The sequence below is a fragment of the Berghia stephanieae genome, chromosome 2, assembly GCF_034508935.2.
Source record: "Berghia stephanieae isolate SIO BIC M18660-M18661 chromosome 2, UCSD_Bste_1.3, whole genome shotgun sequence".
NCBI lineage: Eukaryota > Metazoa > Mollusca > Gastropoda > Nudibranchia > Aeolidiidae > Berghia > Berghia stephanieae.
In genome coordinates, this window is record NC_088361.1 from 458,100 (window position 1) to 480,641 (window position 22,542).

Below are 22,542 nucleotides of genomic sequence, written 5' to 3' on the forward strand. Positions count from 1 at the left end.
ACTGGTCTAGATAAAACAACGATATTGTAATGGTTGATCAACTGACATATCCAAGTCATAATGATACAATGCATATCAAAGTCATAATGATATAATCATAGGGTATAGGAATAATAGGAAGATACTGTTGTTTGTGATACATAGTCTGGAGAGTAGAGAGCATTTTTTTGAAAATTAAAGCAGTGTTTTCACTCGCCCCTTTTAGAATAATACACCACTTAAGAGAAAAAAGTCCTTTCCTTGGAAAATTATTGTCTTAAGAGAATGATTTGGTTCAATATACGTGTTTAAATATGGTTCAAGCGAACTTCTCGACTCACGGGCAGTCTTTGTCTCAAAGATAGTGTGTGGGGTAATTTAAACAGATGGCTTCTTTCGTCGTAAGGTGTCAAAATACTTGTTGAATTTCTATTGTTACACTGTTGAGGGGGGGGGGGAGGTGACCGAGCGGTTACGGCATTGAGCTGTTATTCCGGAGGTCTCGGGACCTACTTCAGATACTTTCTTTTTATTTTTCCTTGCACATGATTATTACCCTAAAGTTTTGCTCACTTCAGACAAGTTCTCACCAGAAGTTCGTTTGATGGATTATCTATATATTCCGGAATGCCTAGGTGATGCTATCTACCAATGCCTCCCGGAAGGGCTTGATTTTCCTCCCCTCCCCCCAATTCTTAAGAGCATAATCATGGGATCGATGGAACAGTGGGCAGCGTGTTTTGTCTTATCACCAAGGGATCTTTATCATAAACTGCTTGAATCTCACCATGAATTTCAGATTATTTAAGCCCTTTTGCCTGCAGAACTCGAATAGCTCCTCGATCTGTTTCTTTTGTTCCTTTTTAAAAAAAGGTGGCCATTTTTGCTTTGGTAGCATTCGTGTTCAATACAAATGACAATATTGATGCTCCTTGGGGATATTACAATTTAAATGCACTTGCATTTGACGTTTACAGACTAAAAATCTTAAATGTTTTTGTATGTGGAAAAGCCGTCTACTATGGTTAAAAATTAGTTTAATGTGTGACCACCCTCCAGAATGATAACATTTAAAGATATTTGGTAACAAAATGTAAGGTTTCAGTTTTTGAAATTACAGGAAACCAAATTTGCGATCTCTACCAAACCATCCTAGATATAAACTTAACACAAGTCACATATCTTTCATAAAATTTGATTCTAAGCATATACATCACACAAACATAATACTGCATTGACGGCCTGTTTATAGAATATTGTTGTAATGTTAATCTATTTTTAAGGTTCAAAGTGAAATTTTGAGAAAGAGTTTTCTCAGTGTGCACCATTTAATCTCATAGCGAACCTGTCCTTTTGTTTATCCTGTCGTGACCTTATTTTTACTACTCAATGCTGATTTAAAAACAACAAGCAACACCCCTATAAGGGATTTATTACATTTGAACTCTAATGGGTTTGAAACTCATGTTTTATTGATGCCTTTGTTTCATTTAGTCATTTTATTTCAATCACCATTCTATTCTATCTTTCTTTCATTTTATTAATGTCCAGGTGAAATTCCAATGTTTATGTCGATATTATTTATGTTTGTGGACACCAGATTGGAACATTGAAATACTTTTTTCCTCAAATGACAGCAATATTGACATATTACAATTTTATTTTAGGAGAGCATTTATTGGTTATTTTGCGTGTACTTTCAATATTTTTCTGCCGAAGTTTTATTTCCGCTAATAAAAAATAGTGTGGTGAAATTCTGTGAATAAGTTAAAATTTAGTAACCTCTCTGACACTATTGGGATATTGAGATATATATTATATTGTCAGTTCAAAGCATTCAGGACAACATTGACGTTTTAAAATTATAGTAATTGATTATATTTGTATGGAAAATATCAACATGGAGTCATTGTGCAGGGCCTTTTTTGGTTTTCTACTTACATTGGAAATTGTCAGAGGAGATTTGACTAATATAGCTTTGCGCAAACCAACCTTTTCAAGTAATAGACCTGAGCAGGGTAAGTATCTTTATACACGGAAATGTTAAAAAGTGTGCATGAAATAGTAGTGGTTAGATGGCTCAACGGTACAAAAGTTAGGCATTGTTAACAGCGGTAAACAGCTTAGACAGTGGTTGTAAAATATTTCTGGTCTCCCACAGTAAGCCACTAAACATAACTTAACCCATATGACTCAGGTGTAAATCAGTACTGGCTACAATCATTGATTGACATTTTAGTGTGTTAGAAAAAAATAAGATGCCTAACAGACGATGTGCATTGTATAAAAAGGACATATGGTTCCATATTGTCGGCTACTGGAATAAATGAAACGTTGTAAAGCTTATGGAGTATGATAAATTTCAAGCTGGAAAACATCTTGTTTGGTTCATTTTTAATCGTGATATTAACCCCAGATTATACTTATTCGTACATGAGTTTAAAGTGGTTATCAATAACATAATTTTCCTTCCTCAAGGATGAACACAATCATATAAAGTGAATACAAAGCAATGTAATTTTGTTTTGGGTTAAAATTGGTTAAGTTATGGCCATCTAAACTACACAACTTGTCGACAAGTGGGTTTTGATAAATAGGACTTTAAAGTTTCCTAAACACTATTTCAATGTTAACGTACATTCTGAAAATAACATAATTAAAAAGTTTAAAGATAGGATTTTCCATCATAATATATTTGAAAGGAACGAACAATCATAATATTGGGAAAACCGATTTTTCTTATCGGACAAAAAATGTGATTATTACACTTCTATTCTTTTTTATCTATCATTTCGTTTGTGACGTAAGCATACAATAAAAACCCATAAATGTACAACCATGATTGGTCAATACAGGGTCAATACATGTTTCTGACCTTAATTGGATTATCGAAGTGAGGGCAAGCCAAACTTGGGAGAGTTCTCTCTGAGGTTACGAAATATTCAATATTGGTCAAAAAATGTATTGTAACATCCTAAGTGTACAGTTTTCTATAAAAATACAGTTAAAGTCGGTACATATAAACATCCCTAAGAGTAAATAGAGTTTTAAAATCAAGACGAGATTAGAAGTAGGTTTAATTCTAATTTAAAGTGCCAACGCAAAAAGTTTTTACAAATCACATTGTTGAGTATTACTCCGGTTTGTTTTTATCATTTAATAATTTAATGTGACGTAACAAGTTATGGAGACCGAACTATAGTCAGATTTTTAATAAATGGCGCGAGGTTTTCATCTTTTTCTCAGCTGTCCCTCAATGCATGGCTGCAAAAATTTGTAAAAAAAAAAGATTAATTTGCCTTAATTAAAAAGTATTTTTTTTCATGAATTTAAAAACAATAGGACAGGATTTCGTTTACTGCAGTTGTGTTAAAATAGATAACTGATAAGGATCAGAACTCATAGATGATTTACAGTATCAACATTATGAATTTCCCGCTTATCAATGTTGGAGGAATTTGTTCAAGTCGAATGTTCGTTTAATTTAAACTTATATTATGTACATACAGTATCTGAATATGAAGGAACGAATAGCAATCCTGATCTATCAGACACATTTACATTTTATAACTGTCACTACAAATTACTGATGAATACAAGTGAAAGTGAACATAACACGCGTCCAAAGTTATTTTAATTTCAAAATTTTGAGAAATAGCTTGTGTTTATGTCAAAGAGGATAACATAAATTTAATGTAAACTGACTAAAAGAAGAAATTCATCAATTTATGGTACAGTGTTTCCACAAATATGTACATATGTTCAACAAGAAATACTGGGCACACCAATCATCACATTCTGCGAATCTCAGAGTTGATTGTAAAATTCCAATTCCATAGACATCCTTTTTAATAGCTTATCGATAGATACCAATATACTTCTTTCGCAGCTTTACGAGAGTGGAACCGATAGAGAATCCGTCTCGTACTGTATCATTTAAGAGCTTATACGTTAAAAAAGAACAAACTCTTTAAATGCTGCGTGAAACGTTCATACATAGATACCATTTTTCAATTTTATATAAACAGCATTCATAGTAATATTGACACATTTTGAGTATATAATCACTATGTCAAATGATTTAAAGCTAGATATTTCATATCAATCTTTAGTAATTGTGACATGGAATAGATAAAATGCAATAAATCATCAATTCAAAATTGGATACAAACTCTCTAAATAAATTGTAACTTTATAACAGTTAAAGCGCGTTGTTTTTTTTCGGAAACTAGTATGACATGAACCAACAAAATGGATTCAATAGTCTGATGTCACGTCGCCCAGCAACGGCGAGCAGCGTGGTTCTAAACAAAGAAAATCGGTGCTTTTTATTCTTCATGCTGGCAAGAACTTTTCACATGATCATATTTATAATGTTTTTCTCCTCTGGATACACTTTTATACTCGTTGGAGAAATATTTCATAAGGGCGTCCGCCTTTGTTCCTATAGTTTAGAGCCAGTTACTGAGTTACTATGCGTCATTACGAGGGAAGTGACGTCATGACTATTGAAGGCTATTGTCAGCACGAGATTTTTTTTGAAAAACGATGAATTCATCTCTTACTTTGTGGTGCATAACTTGTTTTCATTTTTTACAGTGTAAAATCTCGAATTTTATGACAGCGGTTTCAAAGTAGTTTTAATAGGTCTTAAAGAAGAAAACTTTTTTTTGATATGGCATCAATACGGTCCAAAATCTATAATCAGTAAATTAAGACAAATTGATTCGGAGGTTGACACAAACTTTTACAACTTTTGGTAGAGGGACAGCTGAGAAAAATTAGAAAAACACAAGCCATTAATAAAAAATCTGACTATAAATACAATTTCCGTTCAATGCAGAGTACGGACAATTATTTTTGAGGTGAAGGTCAGAAGTCATTATTTTTCGATTAATGACCGCTTACCTTGGCCTTTGATATAAATTGTTGAAGGCAATGATACGATTTCGTCAGGAGCAGTACTTACTGCATGTTTAGCCTCTCGTATTTATTCCCATTAAAGACTGCAAAAGGAGTGTTGTAATCTTTTATTTCATTTTACTAAATATAATATTTCTTTTTGTTTAAAACAGCGCATCGATTGGTGGATGGCAACCCAAGTGTCTATTATATAAAGGATAAAAGTTGTATCTTGACAACAACTTCAGTCAATAACTGGTGGATTGTTGATTTGCTCTTCGAGTATGAACTATACAGCTTTCAAATCTCAAACAGAGGATATAAAGAAGGCAGACTAAATAATTTTTTTATCTACGTTTCGATGAATAACCCATTTCCAATACCTGGAGTGAACGAGACGTTTCAAGGTCAATTGTGTTACACTACTACAACTGCGCCACCTGCAGGACTAAGCTCTTTCACCTGCACTGAACCAATCCGCGGTCGCTATGTATACCTGTGGAAACCGGCAAATAAAGAGTTAACTTTTTGTGAGTTTGAAGCTTATGTGCAAGAAGAAAGGAAAACGATGAACTTGCTTTTGAAATCTGGTTACAAAAGTGAGTTGGAACCTGTTCACCGCGAGGGATTGTCAAAGATATCCCCTACAGATTGCATGCTAGTCTGTCTTAGAAATTCGACATGGACGCCTTCTCACATTCAGATTGACAAGAGGCATAAAGAGTGTCAGTGTATTCAGTACAGCCCCGTCTGGGGAAAACAGCATAATCTGTCTCAAGATGAAAACTTTGCGCTCTACCAGCTATCCAAAATGGCAGCATAAAATAAGCCTGAATAAAAACTGTCAACAATAAACGATTAAAAAAGTAAAATAATTGACAACCCGATGAAGAAAATCCAAATCAGTTTTAAATAATAAACAATGTTACTTATTGTTGGTGATCCATGAGCCTCTTTATTTTATGAATAACTTACAAATCCTTGCCATATTGTAAATATCACAAAATATCACGTGGTTATTTAAGTAAACTATTATACATTTTAAAATTGTTGAAGGCACTACATTAAAATCATGTCTGATTTAAAGATTGTATTAAAGAATTGCCCATCAAGTAATATTTTATTAGAGAATACATAACTTGATAATTGCATTAAAAAAGAAATTGCAAACTTAACATATGTCATCCATGTATCATTTAATTTGCCAAATATACAGGGTTTCCACAAAGTCTTGCGCTGTTTAATAACATCAATCTTTATCAACGATAAAAACAATACCGTTACAGCCTTTAAACTTTAAACATGGACTTTTGAATACATTAAAGATTTACATTTTGTTTACTTTTTACTCAATGTGCCTTATTATTTTTGCCATTGCTACCTTCAAGCAAATTCGACCTATTTTCGAGTTCTTTCCGTGTGTTTTTGTAGCTTTCGTGTTGTGATGGATTCAATAACAGATCTTTTTCTCATGGTAAGTGTGCTAACACCTTGTTCAAGAGTTAAATAAACAATGTATCTGATGAAGCCCCGTAGGAAAAAGTCATGTGGTGAAATGTCCGGTGAACCAGGCTGTCGGTCAATCGAGTCTGTCTCTCCCAATCCATCTGTCTGAAAACGTGTCATTTACAAATTTCCGAACGGCCTGTCTACAGGGTGGAAGAACACAGTCGTACTGAAAAATTATCTATGAATGATATTCATGATATGGGATGCAGCATAAAAGTTTAGTCTATCCAAACAGACATTTTCAATCACAGTAAATCGTTTTCACCGTTAATAAAGATGGGTCTATAACTCTATTGTGCATCTGCCAATACCAAACATTCAATTGTGTCTTATCAAATTTAGAATACCCGCTTCTTTATTTGTTTACTTTTAAAAATCGTTTCGATTGTCCTGTAATGGTCTGTCAATCTGGGCTATGAAAGGTAAAGAACTGAACAAGTGTGTATGAAAGATGCCAGACAATGCAAGAAAGAAAAATACAAGAAAAAAAAACCATCCCAAAAAATCAGTCGATTTCGACTGGGAATAGAACCGCAGACCTTCTGATTACCGGTCAGACTCGCTACAATTACACCACAGAGGCTCCCGATAGTTTGGACAATTTCAATACCTATGTTCTTCATAAGGGTAGGTACACGTTTTACACCGTGAACCCTCGCTTGCATCAAACAACTCATGCATTGAACAGGAGAGGGCGAGGACAAAGACATTTGAATTGCTCATTTTTGTTGTTGAAAATATCAAATCAAGAAATTAAGGAGCAGATACTGATGTTTGATAAAGAACTGAACACGTGTGTGTGAAAGGTGCCTGTTCCTTAATTTTTTAATTTGATATTCTCAACCAAAAAAATGTGGTGCGTAACTTGTTTACACATTCAACAGTGTAAAAGTTCTAAGTCTATGACAACGGTTTTAGAGTAGTTTTTTTTTATAGGTCTTAAAGAAGAAAACTTTTTTGATATGGTGTCAATACGGTCCAAAATCTATACTCAGTTAAGACAAATTGATTCAGAGGTTGACACAAATTTTTACAACTTTTGACAGAGAGACAGCTGAGAAAAAAAAAACTAGAAAAGCACGCAATATTATTTTTAAAAATCTGACTATAATTATAGGCATAAATGTATGACTTTCCCTTAGAATACCATGAACACCAGATGTAAATATCTATAACAGTTTTGGAATAAGAAGTCTTGGAAATCATGGAAAGACTTTATGGACACCCTGTATAACAAGATATCATTGCTATTACCAAACTTAATGCAATCTCTTTTGACTGGTTGGATGGCATGGGTATTTTATAGATAATATACCGCACGGAATGTAGCCGCTCTCAGTGTATATAGTGATTTCAACATTTGGGTCATAACCATAGCGAACTAAACATCATAGTATATGTTAGTATAGTTCGCTTTGTTATAAAAAACGTGAACTTTTTTATATTGTGCAATTTTCACTAAACGTACCCAAAGCGCGTTACAAGGGGTATCAGCCAACAGCAACACTTAACATGCAGGACGAGACATGACGCCTTTTAGGCGATAGTACCATTTTTTCCAACTGAAACAACGCTGTTAAGGGCGAGTTACTCATTATAAACCTGAGTACGGTGAGAGACTGAGTAAAGAGCCTTTCCCAAGGACTCAAATAGAAGTTTATTTTCAACAATTTGAAGTGCCAGCAAAGGCACTTACTAGGTCATGAAACTTTAAAATGTTTATTCGAAGTGATCAGTGATAATTGAAGTGTTCTCATATAAGAGTTTGAAAACCAAACGTGTTATAGTCTCAATGTTATAATGGAAATGCCATCAAATCAACGCAAAACGGACTCTATTTTGTACAATGATGTTTAAACAAAGCCATCGCACTCGGCTTAAACCTTTAATTACTTGCACGTAAGTGGTAATAATTTACTGATGCGTTTGGCATCATCTTTTATTCATTCCTCGATTCTATTGGGAGTAATTCCTGCCCTAATGTTGTGGAAATCATTGATTAATTTTTCAAGCCAATTCTCACCAAAAAAAAAATATATGGAAGAATGAAGTTGATCTGTTTCAGTATCTGTTTAATTCAATTATTATCCATTATGAAAACACTTTTAAACGCAATGACAGAAGTGACTAGATCCTCAGCGACAGAACTACACTTGTAGGTCCTGAAATGAGATTTAAAAAAAAAATAAAGTAAACGGAGAGAATTTGAGCTTGTGCGAGAAAATGAGTAGCAAGAACAAAGACTTTCAAGCATGGAAATGCTATTTCAAGCGGTGAATTGCTCTTTTGAAGAAAAAGAATTCTGAAGAGAAAACTTTATTTTCCAGTTTCAAGGCCATTGAAATATCAAATATTTATTCGACTTCTCAAATATAAAAAACGGTATTAACAAGTGAAACCTTTGCCCTTTGCCAAGAATCGAAGATATCAGTTACATGACGTTTGATGGGTTAAAATGAACGAAGCGACTATAGTGTACTACGACTACGAATAGTGGAAACAACCACCTTTTCCTATCTGTACTCCCAGCACTCTTATGTGTTGAGGGTTAGGTTGTCAGCTTTCTGAAGTTTTCCTTCTTGAACAAAATGGCGCTTTCGGTAAAGGCCCGTTCGATAAACGAGACATTTTCTTCTTTCATTGAATTTGAAGAAGAGAACGATGTGCTTTTCATTAAAAAGTCCACTAAAAGGTAAGTAGATACGACAATTTTCTTTCCTTAATTAAGTGGTAACTCATTTCTCGTTTCTCTCACTCTCACTGAAAAGTAGAGAGCGGTCGGGGTTGCCTGAAGTTTGAAGCCTGGGATCGTGAAAATACGAATGAAAATGAAAGAGTGATAACTGAGAGGCTTCGGATGGGAGCAATACAGACAATGGACGTTTCGGGTACAAACCCTTCTGGAGCACAACAAACAAATAACGTTGAAAACAAATAAAATGAAATAGAGTATAAATTGAAATGTCTGTGTACCCAACTCAACTCTCAGACATTCACTCTCTTGTTGGATCTGAACATGCTCCTCATCTTCTTCTTCTTGTTCTTCTTGTTGGTGTTGTTGTTCTTCTTCTTCTACTACTATACTACTTCTTTTTGAACGAGTGCTACTACTACTTCCAGTCAGTACGAGAGACCTTCCGCACGACGTTCCTCGAACCTCGGGGTAGCTTCACTTTATAATTGTTTTAACGCTGTGATTATTCTCAGACATGTCTGAGAATAAGAGAATTGATTATTGGCAGACGCTGTCAGCTAATAACAAGGGGCGGTTATACACAGACACTTTTTGGAAACTCCGCCCTTTTAAACATTTATCCACATTCCAGAATATGGAAAGTTTCAAAATGCACATAGAAATAATTAAAGTTAATAAAATATCAATAAACACATAACATTAACTAACAATAAATCAGTCGATGGATAGTAGGTTACTATATATACACAATATAGGTCGACACTCATGTGGGTGTCTTGGCCGAATGGTTAAGTCGTCTGCCTTAGAAGGCTTGTCGGAATCGACGCTGTGTGTTGGAATTCTGGTTCTTCCACCTTTTCCCCGTCTTCTTTCTACAGAGCGTTGCAAATGATAAATGTCTCATCCACCCCCCTATTAAAAAAATATTTGTCTCTCTCTTTTGTTTCCTTCTCGCCCCCACTCCGATCTTAAAAAGTATATTCTAAAAAGGAAAAAAAAAAAAGAATTAAAATGCAAACAAACAAAAATATTCAAAGAAAGAGCGACCAAATGGTCAGATAGAGAAAAAAACAACAATAAAATGTTTTTAAAAAATTAAAATTATTTTAAGAAAATCATTCTCAGAAACGGAACAAGGCCAAACAATATATCCCGATTGTTGACGCATCTGGGCCATAGGGCACGAGCCTGGCTGACAGAGGCAATGTCTGAACTCCTTGCAAAAGGAAAGCTCTCACAAGTGTGGAAGCACTCAAAGATAGTCGCAATCCTGAAGCCAGGGAAACCAGCGAAGGAGTCTGACAGTTACAGACTCATATCAATTCTGAGCTGCTTGTACAAATTGTTGGAGCGAGTTCAATTAAACCGATGGGGGCCGGTCCTAGACGCTACCCTGCCACCCGAGCAGGGGGAGGGGGGGGGGGCTTCAGGGAAGGCAGGTTAACCACCAAACAGGTCATGGCCCTTACAGAGCAAATTGAGGCAGGGTTCGAGAGGAAACAGCAAACTGGTGCTGTATTTACAGACCTATAGGCGGCGTATGATACGGTCTGGTGCCCAAACTTGCAAAGATCATAAGGTGCAAAAAGAACTTGAAGCTGTTCTCTTCAATCTTAGTAGAAAAGCAATTCCACGTCGTGCTGGGAGACACAACGAGTAAAGTTAGGAAATTGAAGACTGGGGTCCCTCAGGTTCTGTTCTGGCGCCAATGTTGTTTAATGTCTACATTAGTGACATGCCAAACACTTCCTCCCTGAGGTTTGGATACGCGCACGACTGGGAACTCGTTACTCAAAGTAAAGTGTGGACCCGTCTCGAGAGCGTACTCAGCGAGGACGTCACCAGACTCAAAGTCTACTTCGACAAGTGGTACATGAAGATGAACACTTCTAAAACCGTGGCCACTGCATTGGCTGGCACACTCGGAAACTGAACGTCCTCGTCGGGGACCAGCTACTCCCATATGAGCCGCATCCAAAATACCTGGGGGTGACGCTGGACCGCAGCTTTACCTATCGAGAGAGTTGCCGGAAGATAGAGAAACGCAACGGTCTTCTGAGGAAGCTGACGGGATCAACTTGGGGTGCTAACCAAGCGTTCTGAGGACGTTCACCTTGGCACCATGCTCTTCCGCCGCGGAGTATTGCGCTCCAGTGTGGGGTAGAAGCAGGAACGTTGAGAAGGTTGATGTAAAACTTCGTAAGTCGATGCACATCGTGTCAGGAATGCTGGCAAAAACGCCAAGAGAATGGGGCCCGATAATGGCAGCTATCCAGCCCTCCCGATGTCCGGAGGGAGACGATTACAAAGAGCTGGCTTAATAAGATCAAAGAGAGAGGGAATGGGGATACCCCTATCAAGCGCATAATGGACGGTGCCCCCGTTTCGAGTCGAAATAAGTCCCGGCAACCCTTGTACGCAGATTCCCTGACTACGGCAGAGATGCATACGAAATGGAAGTCGGTTTGGACGAATTCAATCCCTCGAGGGGGAAGGGATATAAACTCCTCAAAACTGGGGGAGAAGTTGCCAGGCTTCTCCACCAGCAAGCAGAGGCACTGGGTGGCAGCGAATCGGCTTCGGTCGAGAACCTGCCTAACGGCAAAATCGCTTCATCAGAGGGGACTTTCCAGCTGTCCAATATGAACCCGAAGTGTCTATTGTAAATCATTCTTCGGTCGGTGTCTCGTAATAAATAAATAAATAAAAAAATATTATGAATATATATAGCGCCTAAACATCCACATTTATCGTGCTCTGTGGCATTGTGCATAATAGAAACTGGAAAAAAAAATCACGATACAATACACTAAGCATGAATACAGAGACTAAATCTAATCTACATCTATTTTATAAAAATAAGCCCAACGGAACAACTCAGTCTTAAGACTGAAAGATGATACATTTTCACAGGTCTTTGTCCGAGAACTGGGTGCGTTCCATAGGCATAGCGCAATGGATGAAAAGGCTTAATAAATTAAGCATGTTTAGTGACAGTTTGGTGACAGTGATTGTGGAAAATTCGGGTCCCGACATTGTGTCCTTAGGCAGGTTACTTAATAATACCCCATATGGCTCAGACCTGCTTATGGGCAGTGACTGATGTAGTAAGAATGTTATTATAAAAGCACGCCTAATAGGCGACGGGTACTGTATGATATAGAATATAATTCCGTTTGGCCTGCCTGGGGAATAAATGAAACATTGTGAATCGAATTGAGCATGGTAAAACTGCGGAAATGCGTTATGTAAATGCTCATATTTATTTATTTTATTTATCCTTGAGACCTAGTCTCAAGTCTCGACTATTGGTTCAGTTGGACAGGACAATGATGAACAAACAATACTCACACATCCAAACTTCTGATTCCCAGTGCTTGTTTCTAACGACTTAGGGTGGGGATCTTATAGTTCAGTTGGTAAAACACTAGCTTAACACGCAAAGGGCACAAGATCGGTCCAGTGCTTTTCTGACCACCTCGAAACCCCCATATTGTTTTTGTTTTTGTTCTTGTAGACCAAGCAGTAGTTCGATTGCTGGGCTGTTAGATATGGCGAAAAATACTAGGACTAGCGTCTTATCAGTGTATGAGGAGTAGTGCGGGGCGGTCCTTGGCAAGCTTAAGGACCACGGTCCTACGGTCCTTGGGAAATGAAGACCGCAAGGACCGTCCTAGGACTAGGACCGGTCCTTTTCGACATTGAACATTCCTGAGAGACTGTTGGAAATTCGAACCGGTTTGACCTTTGAGACCGTGGGATCGTTCATTCTTGAACCGTTAAAGACCGCTACACGATGAAAACCGTGGTCTACAGGAGTAAAACACACGGAGTAGTCACACTCATTTCAAATTGTAACCTAATTAGAGAAGAGGGGTGATGCCTTCTTTATTTTCTCACCGTACTTCATTGTTACTTCGATAATTTAATAAAATTTGAAATTTATCCCCATTAACGGAGATAATGGCATCGCCCAAGGCGTTGATCGAGTTGTTCGTGGCGTTGATACACACACGCAACTCCTACCCCCCCCCCCCCCCCCCAACACACACACACATTAGAGGGCAGCGAGCATTGAAGAGTAAGAGAGAGACGTGAAGTTATAATAAGAGGGGGTGGATGAGGTAATAAGAGGGGTCGATGGTGACTTTTCGCCAGATCTAACAAACTCAGCTACCCATTCATTGCTGAGTAGACAGGGATTCAGAAAAAACTCGACTTCACCCGGGATCGATCTCTGGCCCTTTGCGTATAAAGAGAGTGCTCTATCAACTGAGCTATCGGGGTACCCAAATATTCTATTGGACTTTTTAAAAATTCAGACGTTATAACTGGGTTTTTTGGAAGGAAGAAACTAATGAAATTCATATTATTTGATTAGTAAAAACACCAAACGAAATTTTAATATTATTGTATTATTTTAAATGACAACACTGCGATAGAAAGGAGTGGTGACAAGATATGGACAAAAGAAAACAAAAAATCGGATTTGCTACTTGCTAGGTTCGACACACACACACACACACACACACACACACAAACACACACATCTTTAGTAGTCACATACATTTCAAACAATAACCCATTAGAGAAGAGGGGTCATGCCTTCACCATAGATCATTGTCATTGCGATCATTATGGTGTAGTAAATTTTGAAATTTACCCCGTATAATGGAATCGTCCAAGGCGTGCGCCTCCTGTTCCCCCCATCTCACACACGAAAGGGCGGTTTGCGGAGTGGAGGTTGGTGGTCGTCTGCCTGTATGGTCGTCTGTGTCGTTTAGTGTATGGCAAAGGGGGGGGGGTGGGTGCGATTAATTAAGTGGGATGGGTGGTGATTGGTGGAAGATAGGCAACTGATGGCAACGAATCGCTGGGAAGTAGTAGGCTATGGCGCGAGACCGAAGGTGATAAGAAGTGAGGACCGCCGCCGGTCTTCCCCTATGGGACCGGTCTCCGGTTCACAGCTAAAAGACCGTGGGACCGCCGGTCTAGACCGGTCTTCAGCGCGGCACTAATGAGGAGTAATTCATTCTCTATTTAACGCTATAGAACCCAGGATAATCTCCATATCAGCGTCCTATCAGAGTATGAGAAGAAATTTATTGTCTGTTTAACGCTATAGAAACCAGGATAATCTCCATATGCCCTATGGTCCTGAAGGGCAGGTCTCGACATTGGGCAGCGTGGCATTGCGGCATAGTTCTTGTTTATTACCCAGAGATATGAGTTCGATTCCCCCTTGCCTCGACGCCACCCCATCCTTGCTTACTTTGTGGTGCTGCATTGCTGCTGACGCAAGACCTATTCCAGTCTAAAATAGATCCTATAGAATAAGCTTCCTTGGGGATGAGTACAACGAATGTGATCACTTTAATTTGAAAAACTAACTAATGCCCATAATAAAGCAGGACAGCCCTTTGGGTAATGATATTTACCCATGAAAGTGCCTGATTGGGGCTTCAAGTCGAGGATTCCCGGTTGTAGCAAATTATGCCTTATCCACTCTGCCGTCCCGCCAAACGCTTCCGTAGTCCCTTTCTCAAAGTTTTTATTAAAAAATGAATTCATATTGAAATTCTAATTAAATTATCTACCACATTCAGTCCCTTGATTGGTGACAAATAAATAATAATTACAAAAGCCAATCCACGTTGGATTTCAGTGTTGTCGGTTGTTCTTTTAATGAATTTTGTACTTTTGTGAATTTTGTTATTTCGTAGAAATTATAGAGTCCTAAAAAATAGTGTTTGCATCTGTGATGTCCGCTTCATAGTGTTCATTGACAGTGGTGGACGCAACTAAGGGGGAGAATCTGTAATTAACGCATTCCTCTAATGATGTAGGAATGAACAAAGTGTAAAAAAAAGAAATGAGTTTCCAGGCAAAATTGTCAGAATATAGAAATGTGACTCTTTACCTGAAAACGGTATCATGGCGGGATGAATAGGGCTTCGAAAAGTGAATTTAGAATAAAATTGATAAGAAATACGATCTGTCAGATTTTTGCACTGTAAAAAATTATATTCATTCTCCACCACGAGGAGTAGAATATTAATCCCATGCTTCATACTCGCGGGTATATACTATCTCTCTCTCTCTCTCTCTCTCTCTCTCTCTCTCTCTCTCTCTCTCTCTGTCTGTCTCTCTGTCTCTCTGTCTCTCTATATATATATATCTCTCTGTGTGTCTCTATCTCTCTCTGTGTGTCTCTATCTCTCTCTCTGTGTCTCTATCTCTCTCTCTGTCTCTATCTCTGTCTTTGTGTCTCTATCTCTCTATCTCTCTGTCTCTATCTCTCTCTGTGACTCTATCTCTCTCTCTCTGTCTCTATCTATCTCTCCCTCTATGTCTCTATCTCTCTCTCTCTCCCTTTGTGTTTCTCTCTCTCTCTCTCTCTCTATCTACCTCTCTCTCTCTATTTCTCTCTCCTCCGCCATTTCCCCCTCTCTCTTCTCTTGCTCTTGCACCGCTTCTTGCATCCACATCCAACAACCTCTCGATAGATTTACATTGTTTCCACATTTGACAAAATGTAGCTTTTGTAATCTTGTTTTTTTGTGTTTTGTTGTTTATCTCCCATTGAAGGCCAAGGACCGAAACGTTGTTTGTTTTGTGTTGTTCCCTTATACATATGAGTCACATGTGCTCATATTATTTTTTTCTCCATCTTATTGGCCCGTTTAGGGACCTCTAACACCTCTCCAGCTCCTAGCACATCCCGACATAAAACCGCTTTGAGACGGGGATTCACAAGTGTACCCTTTTTTGAAGTTTATAATAAAGACTCACTCTTTTTTATTGAATGCATATATTTATTATTTTAGTTCAAATTTTATAAGGTATGTTTTAAATTCAATTGTCAGCATCGCGTTCATTCAAACGTAATAACATCTCGTGATGATGGGTAAATTAATAATGTGTGTGGATAAATCATAAAACCATGTTCATACAATAAAAAAAAAAAATTCCCTTTATTCACCCCATAGGGGAAATTTGTCTGTAGGGTCTATTCCAAGGGAAGACTGGAATAATCCAGGCGTCGGCCAAAGTGCAGCGCCGCAAACTGAGCTAGGGTGAGGTGACCTGCTCAATGCCACACAGCGCAGCGGTGGGTATTCGAACTTGGTACCTGTCAAGTACGAAGCAAAGGCCGTACCGCAGAGCCACTCTGCCCCATTAATGGTAGTTATTGAGACATTTAGTAGAGTCACTTGATCGGCGCTCAAGTCTCGAGAGCAGAGTACTCCAAATATCATAAATAAAGCCAAATGGCCACTCGAGTGTGTCAGAGATCAAACTGAAATGGGTGAAAGTAGAGGTGGACAATCATTGACCCTGTGACACTCCTGTGATTTATTTCACGTCATGGTATTCTGGCTTGACCATGAAAAAGCGTGGGATAACGTTTCACTTTTCCTTTAATTTACGTTCATGACGAGATCGCATGGGAGCGATCTACTCATTAAAGTTTTGGTCCAACCGAGTCATTGATCACATGATTTGCTGCTGTCCAATGACTGGATAATTCTTAAATTATGTAAATACGCTGATTTAGTGATGAAAGTTGTAAACATACTTATTGGTGCTATGCGTTTAGGTAAAATACTCTTAGCAGTCAGATAAAACGTATCGACACACAAAACTATGTGTAATCTAAAGCATTTATATAGTCTGATTTCTAGAATTTAGTGAGCACTAATAATTCAAATGGCTGTCTAAAAAAAAACAAAACAAAACAAAACAAAACAAAACAAAAGAAAAGAAAGGAGCTGAATGACGTCAATGTAGTTCCATCTTCAAGTTTAAGAAAATGTCCTATTATGATATGTATCTAAAAATCTGTGAACTCTTTTTATTATGGAGGTCATTTTGACATGTTCAAGTAGTAATTTGGTGGTGATTTGCCTCTTTATTTCGCCAAGCGATGCTGTAGTCGGTACCGTTTTATTTTTGAATAAAAATATTGTTTGAAATTGAACTTACTTCTGTAAATCTAGAATTGTTTGGGAAGGGGTGTAGGGGGAACGACTATTTAAAATGAGCTTTTATATAGAGCAATAACCACCAAACCTGCTCAAAAGCGCTTTACAAGGGGTCCCTGGCCAACAGCAACACCTAACATGTAGGAAAGGACATGAGGTCTGTTAGGTGATATTACATTCTTTTTCGAACAGAGACAACGCTGTTAACGGCCAGGTACTCATTTTACATCTGAGTAAGGTGAGAGAATGTGAGTAAAGAGCCTTTTCAAAAGACTCAACTATGCGCTGAGCGAGGCTCGAACCCAGGACATTCCTTACCGAAAGCGAGTGTCATACCACAAGGTCACATAGCCGCACAATTTAGAGTAAATAAGTTATAGAAATGAATCTCATGATTCATATTTGAGGCTATAAATTCACCTTCCAGCATGTAGTCCACCCTGACATAATACCGCTTTGATACGGAGAGTCACATATGTTTAGTACTTTGGATGCCAGGTTATCTCTCTGAAAAAAGCTATTATTTGAATTAAAACAATTAGTAACATTTGGATATTTATATCACAAGAAACATGCCAAAAACTCGTATCTTCATTAGGATTTTCGAAACTTGACTACTGTATTTTTCAATTTGTCGGGTATATCAAATTAAAAGCATTGCAAATCATTCAGAGCAATGTAGCTAGATTAGTGTTAGGAAAATAAGAGTCGCATGAAGCGACACCTCTTCTTTTAGAGCTGCACTGTTTGCCCATAGTTTATAGGATTAACTACAAAGTAACAACATGGATCTGCTCTAAATTACCTTAATGAACTTATTGCATTCAAATCCTTTGTTCGGAACTTACGATCAGCCTCAGATCTGCTCTTGTTACGTACTCCCCAGAACAAATTAAATGCAGGTAATCGTGCTTTTTCATCATCTGGCCACACATGTGGAATAAATTACCTTTTGAGATTAGAAATTCAGAATCCCCGGAGGCATTCAAAAACAGGCTAAAGACAAATTACTTTAGAAAATATTTCTTTTCTTTCTTAATGTATTTCTATGTTGATAGCGTTTTAAATATTGAATATCTACTCGTCTGTATCTAATAGCTGTAATACGCTGGATCTCATATTGCATGAGATGTTGGCGCTATATAAGTGTGCATTATTATTTATTATTATTAATTATTATTATTATTATTATTATTATTTTATTTTATTATTATTATTATTATTATTATTATTATTATTATTATTTCCTTTTAGTATTGCATGACATAGACCATGATTACATTTATAAAAGTTGTCATTTAGAGCCGTCAAATCTATGGAGCTAGAGCGATTCACTTATAGCATGAAAAAGGCAATAGAACGCTATTCAATAAAAATACTTTCCGCCAGATCTAACAGACCTAGCTACCCAAACAGTGCTGGATGGACATACTGAGGGAGGGATAGGGGGGGGGGGCAGTCAGAAAAAGAAAACATCGATTGTAGTCGGACTTGATCGCGGTCCCTTCATGTAATTGTAAAATTTCACCATTGATTATTCCCAGTTCCACTTGCGTTCTATATCACATTATCGTTTAAGTCAACATTCAAAACATGCCACATGCCTTCAAATCGGTATTAATTAAGTCAGGTTTACTGCGATATTGAAAATAAAATTTGCAATTAAATGTTTGAGATTTAAATAACGTTTGTTTAATGTTTCATTACGGAACACGAATATTATAATTTCTTGATAAAATTGCCAAAGACTAACATCAACATCTCACGTTTCTTGTTTTCACAACCTTAAAATCCTTTTAAAGCAATTGGTCGACTCGACAATATACCGTTTTGAGGGGATGGAACACAAAATCTCTATAGACACTATAATAATAATAATAATAATAATAATAATAATAATAATAATAATAATAATATAATAATAATAATAATAATAATAATAATAATATAATAATAATAATAATATAATAATAATAATAATAATAATATAATAATAATAATAATAATAATAATAATAATAATAATAATAATAATAATAATAATAATAATAATAATAATAATAATAATAATAATAATAATTAATAATAATAATAATAATAATAATAATAATAATAATAATAATAATAATAATAATAATAATAATAATAATAATAATAATAATAATAATAATAATAATAATAATTAATAATAATATAATATAATAATAATAATAATAATAATAATAATAATAATAATAATAATAATAATAATAATAATAATAATAATAATAATAATAATAATAATAGTAATAATAATATAATAATAATAATAATAATAATAATAATAATAATAATAATAATAATAATATAATAATAATAATAATAATAATAATAATAATAATAATATAATAATAATAATAATAATAATAATAATAATAATAATAATAATAATAATAATAATAATAATAATAATAATATAATAATAATAATAATAATAATAATACATTATTCATCCATAAGACGTTTTTGTACAGACGTTTTGAACAGGCATGATAATAAGTTAGCAAAAAACTAGGTGGTAAAAATATCCATACTATCTATCTATCTATCTATCTATCTATCTATCTATCTATCTATCTATCTATCTATCTATCTATCTCCAGACACATAAAGATGTACATAAACATCCATAAACACTTACATACACACATACATACATCTATACATATATACTGCGCCACTGTACCTTCTCTTTGGTTACTACGAACGCATCATTTACAATATTCAAACCAAACAACAATAAAGCTATAAAAACGCCATTAACGATCATTTATGTCACTATAAAATTATGGCCCAATAAATCTGCTCTCTACCATTCTCACCCTGACAGGTTTTAGATATTCTGAACGTAATCCTACATTAAACTCAGTGCGGACGGATATGGACGGGTTCCGATTATTCGTATGTTGTTCGCACATTTGCGTTTGCAAACACAAACGATTAATCGAGCGGTGGGTGGCGTCAAAAATAAATGATTTGGTGATGAATAAGAGAATTGCTTTTATGTTCATCGCAAAAATACTGATTTGGAAGCCGAAACCTTTTTATTCTTTGTAAGCATGTTGTTTGAGTCTGAAGTTATATTTATTACTCTAGCCAGATGTAAGCATTTTGGGGCGGGGGAATTGAGGATTTATTTTGGAATAAAATGTTAAAATAAGATTTCTAGCTTTTCAAGTCATTTTCTCGCTGCTATACCAAGCAAGTTCTAGGTATTGTTTAATTAACTCGGTATTTTGCGAAGCTGTTGCTTGTCAAAATCATTCGAAAAACAATCATTTCACATTCTCAAGCTTGATGTTCGAATAGTTTGCCAGGCATAGCGTTCGAGAAAAGTTAACAAACTGCAAACAAATAACACGACTCTAGCCTACATCAGATTTGTGACCCACAGTCACAAAACGGTGTTATGTCGGAACGATCCTGAGGGAAAAAAATGACTATAAACGTCGAATTAATAAGAATTAGAAGAGTTGTGCTTTCTGAAGTAGACGAAACCAAACCCAGACTTTTCAGTGGCAGCATTAATTTTGATTCAAGTTTTAAAAGTTAAACTTGAGTATGAATTATAAGCATCATGGTCACCCTGACAGAATACCAATTTGACATAATGGATCACATTTAAGTAGATGCCCGCTGTCGAGCATTGAGCATGCTTTATGCTCCATTCCCATTTTACCACCAGGCCTACATATATAGACAAAGAGATCAATATTAAAATTGATAATCCTAGTGATGATGTGCTTTTATACAAAAAAGCGGAAATTAGCATTTGAAAAAGGCTGCCATTCCTAATGATATCAAGGTGAATTGGAACTGTGGATATCGCATCGCTATGGGTGGAAAGGTTTTCATCGACATGCATTTGCAGGTCTGATAAGCGAAATAAATTAGGGGCTTGATTTCACATTGTTGTGATGGATAGTATTTTGCGTTGGTTTATGAGTAATTCCATTACAACAACGAGCCTCAACAATTTGGTGTTATCAGACCTGCAAATAAGTGCACATCTGTTGTGATAGATTCTGGAGTTTTGAAATAAATAAACACAAATTTATTTATTAAGGAATCTCTTATCCATCGCCTGTATTCGGTACTATGCTGGGGTGAACCAGATATTCGAAAGTGAATTTAAAGTTAAAAGGAAAAATATATGAAATAGATTGCAGCTTCTTTCTGTAGATGGTGGAGGTAGTAGTAGTCGTAGTAGTGGTAGTAGTAGTAGTAGTAGTAGTAGTAGTAGTAGTAGTAGTAGTGGTAGAAGTAGTAGTAGTAGTAGTAGTAGTAGTAGTAGTAGTAGTAGTAGTAGTAGTAGTAGTAGTAGTAGTAGTAGTAGTAGTGTAGTAGGAGTAGTAGTAGTAGTAGTAGTAGTAGTAGTAGTAGTAGTAGTAGTAGTAGTAGTAGTAGAAGTAGTAGTAGTAGTAGTAGTAGTAGTAGTAGTAGTAGTAGATAGTAATGTAGAGTAGTAGTAGTAGTAGTAGTAGTAGTAGTAGTAGTTAGTAGTGTAGTAGTTAGTAGTAAGTAGTAGTAGTAGTAGTAGTAGTATGTAGTAGTAGTAGTAGTAGTAGTAGTAGTAGTAGTAGTAGTAGATAGTAGTAGTAGTAGTAGTATAGATAGTAGTAGTAGTAGTAGTAGTAGTAGAGAGACTAGTAGTAGTAGTAGTAGTAGTAGTAGTAGTAGATAGTTAGTAGTAGTAGTAGTAGTAATAGTAGTATTGTAATACTAGTAGTAGTAGTAGTAGTAGTAGTAGTAGTAGTAGTAGTAGTAGTATAGTAGTAGTAAGTAGAGAGTAGTAGTAGTAGTGTAGTAGTAGTAGTAGTAGTAGTAGTAGTAGTAGTAGTAGTAAGTATAGTTAGTAGTATAGTAGTAGTATTAGTAGTAGTAGTAGTAGTAGTAGTAGTAGTGTAGTAGAGTAGTAGTAGTAGTATGTATTAGTAGTAGTAGTAGTAGTATAGTAGTAGTAGTAGTAGTAGTATAGTAGTAGTAGTAGTAGTAGTAGTAGTAGTAGTAGTAGTAGTAGTAGTAGTAGTGTAGTAGTAGTAGTAGTAGTAGTAGTAGTAGTAGTATAGGGAAGTAGTAGTATAGTAGTAGTAGTAGTAGTAGTAGTAGTAGTAGTAGTAGTAGTAGTGTAGTGTAGTAGTAGTTAGTGTAGTAGTGTAGTAGTAGTAGTAGTAGTAGTAGTAGTAGTAGTATAGGTAGTGTATGTAGTATAGAAGTAGTAGTAGTAGTAGTAGTAGTAGTATAGTAGTAGTAGTAGTAGTAGTTAAGTAGTGGTAGAAGTAGTAGTAGATGTGTAGTAATAAAAAAGTATTTATAAAGAGATAGTAGGGTTTTGAAAAGGCTTAGAGTCATGTGAGTAGTAGAGATATAGTGATAATTTAAAGGCAAGATATAGAGTGAGAATGTATGATAATAATCAATAGAAGTGGTCCTA

The 22,542-nt window shown here is 36.0% G+C and overlaps 2 protein-coding genes across 2 annotated transcripts in view; both read left to right on the forward strand.

The window, feature by feature from the left end:
* The first annotated feature begins 1,486 nt into the window (after window positions 1-1,486).
* Window positions 1,487-6,200, forward strand: LOC144966681 (fucolectin-like). The gene is made up of 2 exons (XM_078903439.1): window positions 1,487-1,997; window positions 5,055-6,200. Exons 1-2 carry the CDS (start codon window positions 1,865-1,867, stop codon window positions 5,702-5,704), a joined length of 783 nt encoding a protein of 260 aa, XP_078759565.1. The 5' UTR covers window positions 1,487-1,864; the 3' UTR covers window positions 5,705-6,200.
* A 2,304-nt stretch (window positions 6,201-8,504) lies between these two features.
* The window catches only part of LOC144966677 (solute carrier organic anion transporter family member 4A1-like), a 42,058-nt gene continuing 28,020 nt past the window's right edge, over window positions 8,505-22,542 (forward strand). Inside the window, exons 1-2 of the mRNA XM_078903434.1 lie at window positions 8,505-8,545; window positions 11,508-11,667. Coding sequence (XP_078759560.1) covers window positions 8,505-8,545; window positions 11,508-11,667 — 201 coding nt within the window. The remainder of the gene's footprint in view (window positions 8,546-11,507; window positions 11,668-22,542) is intronic.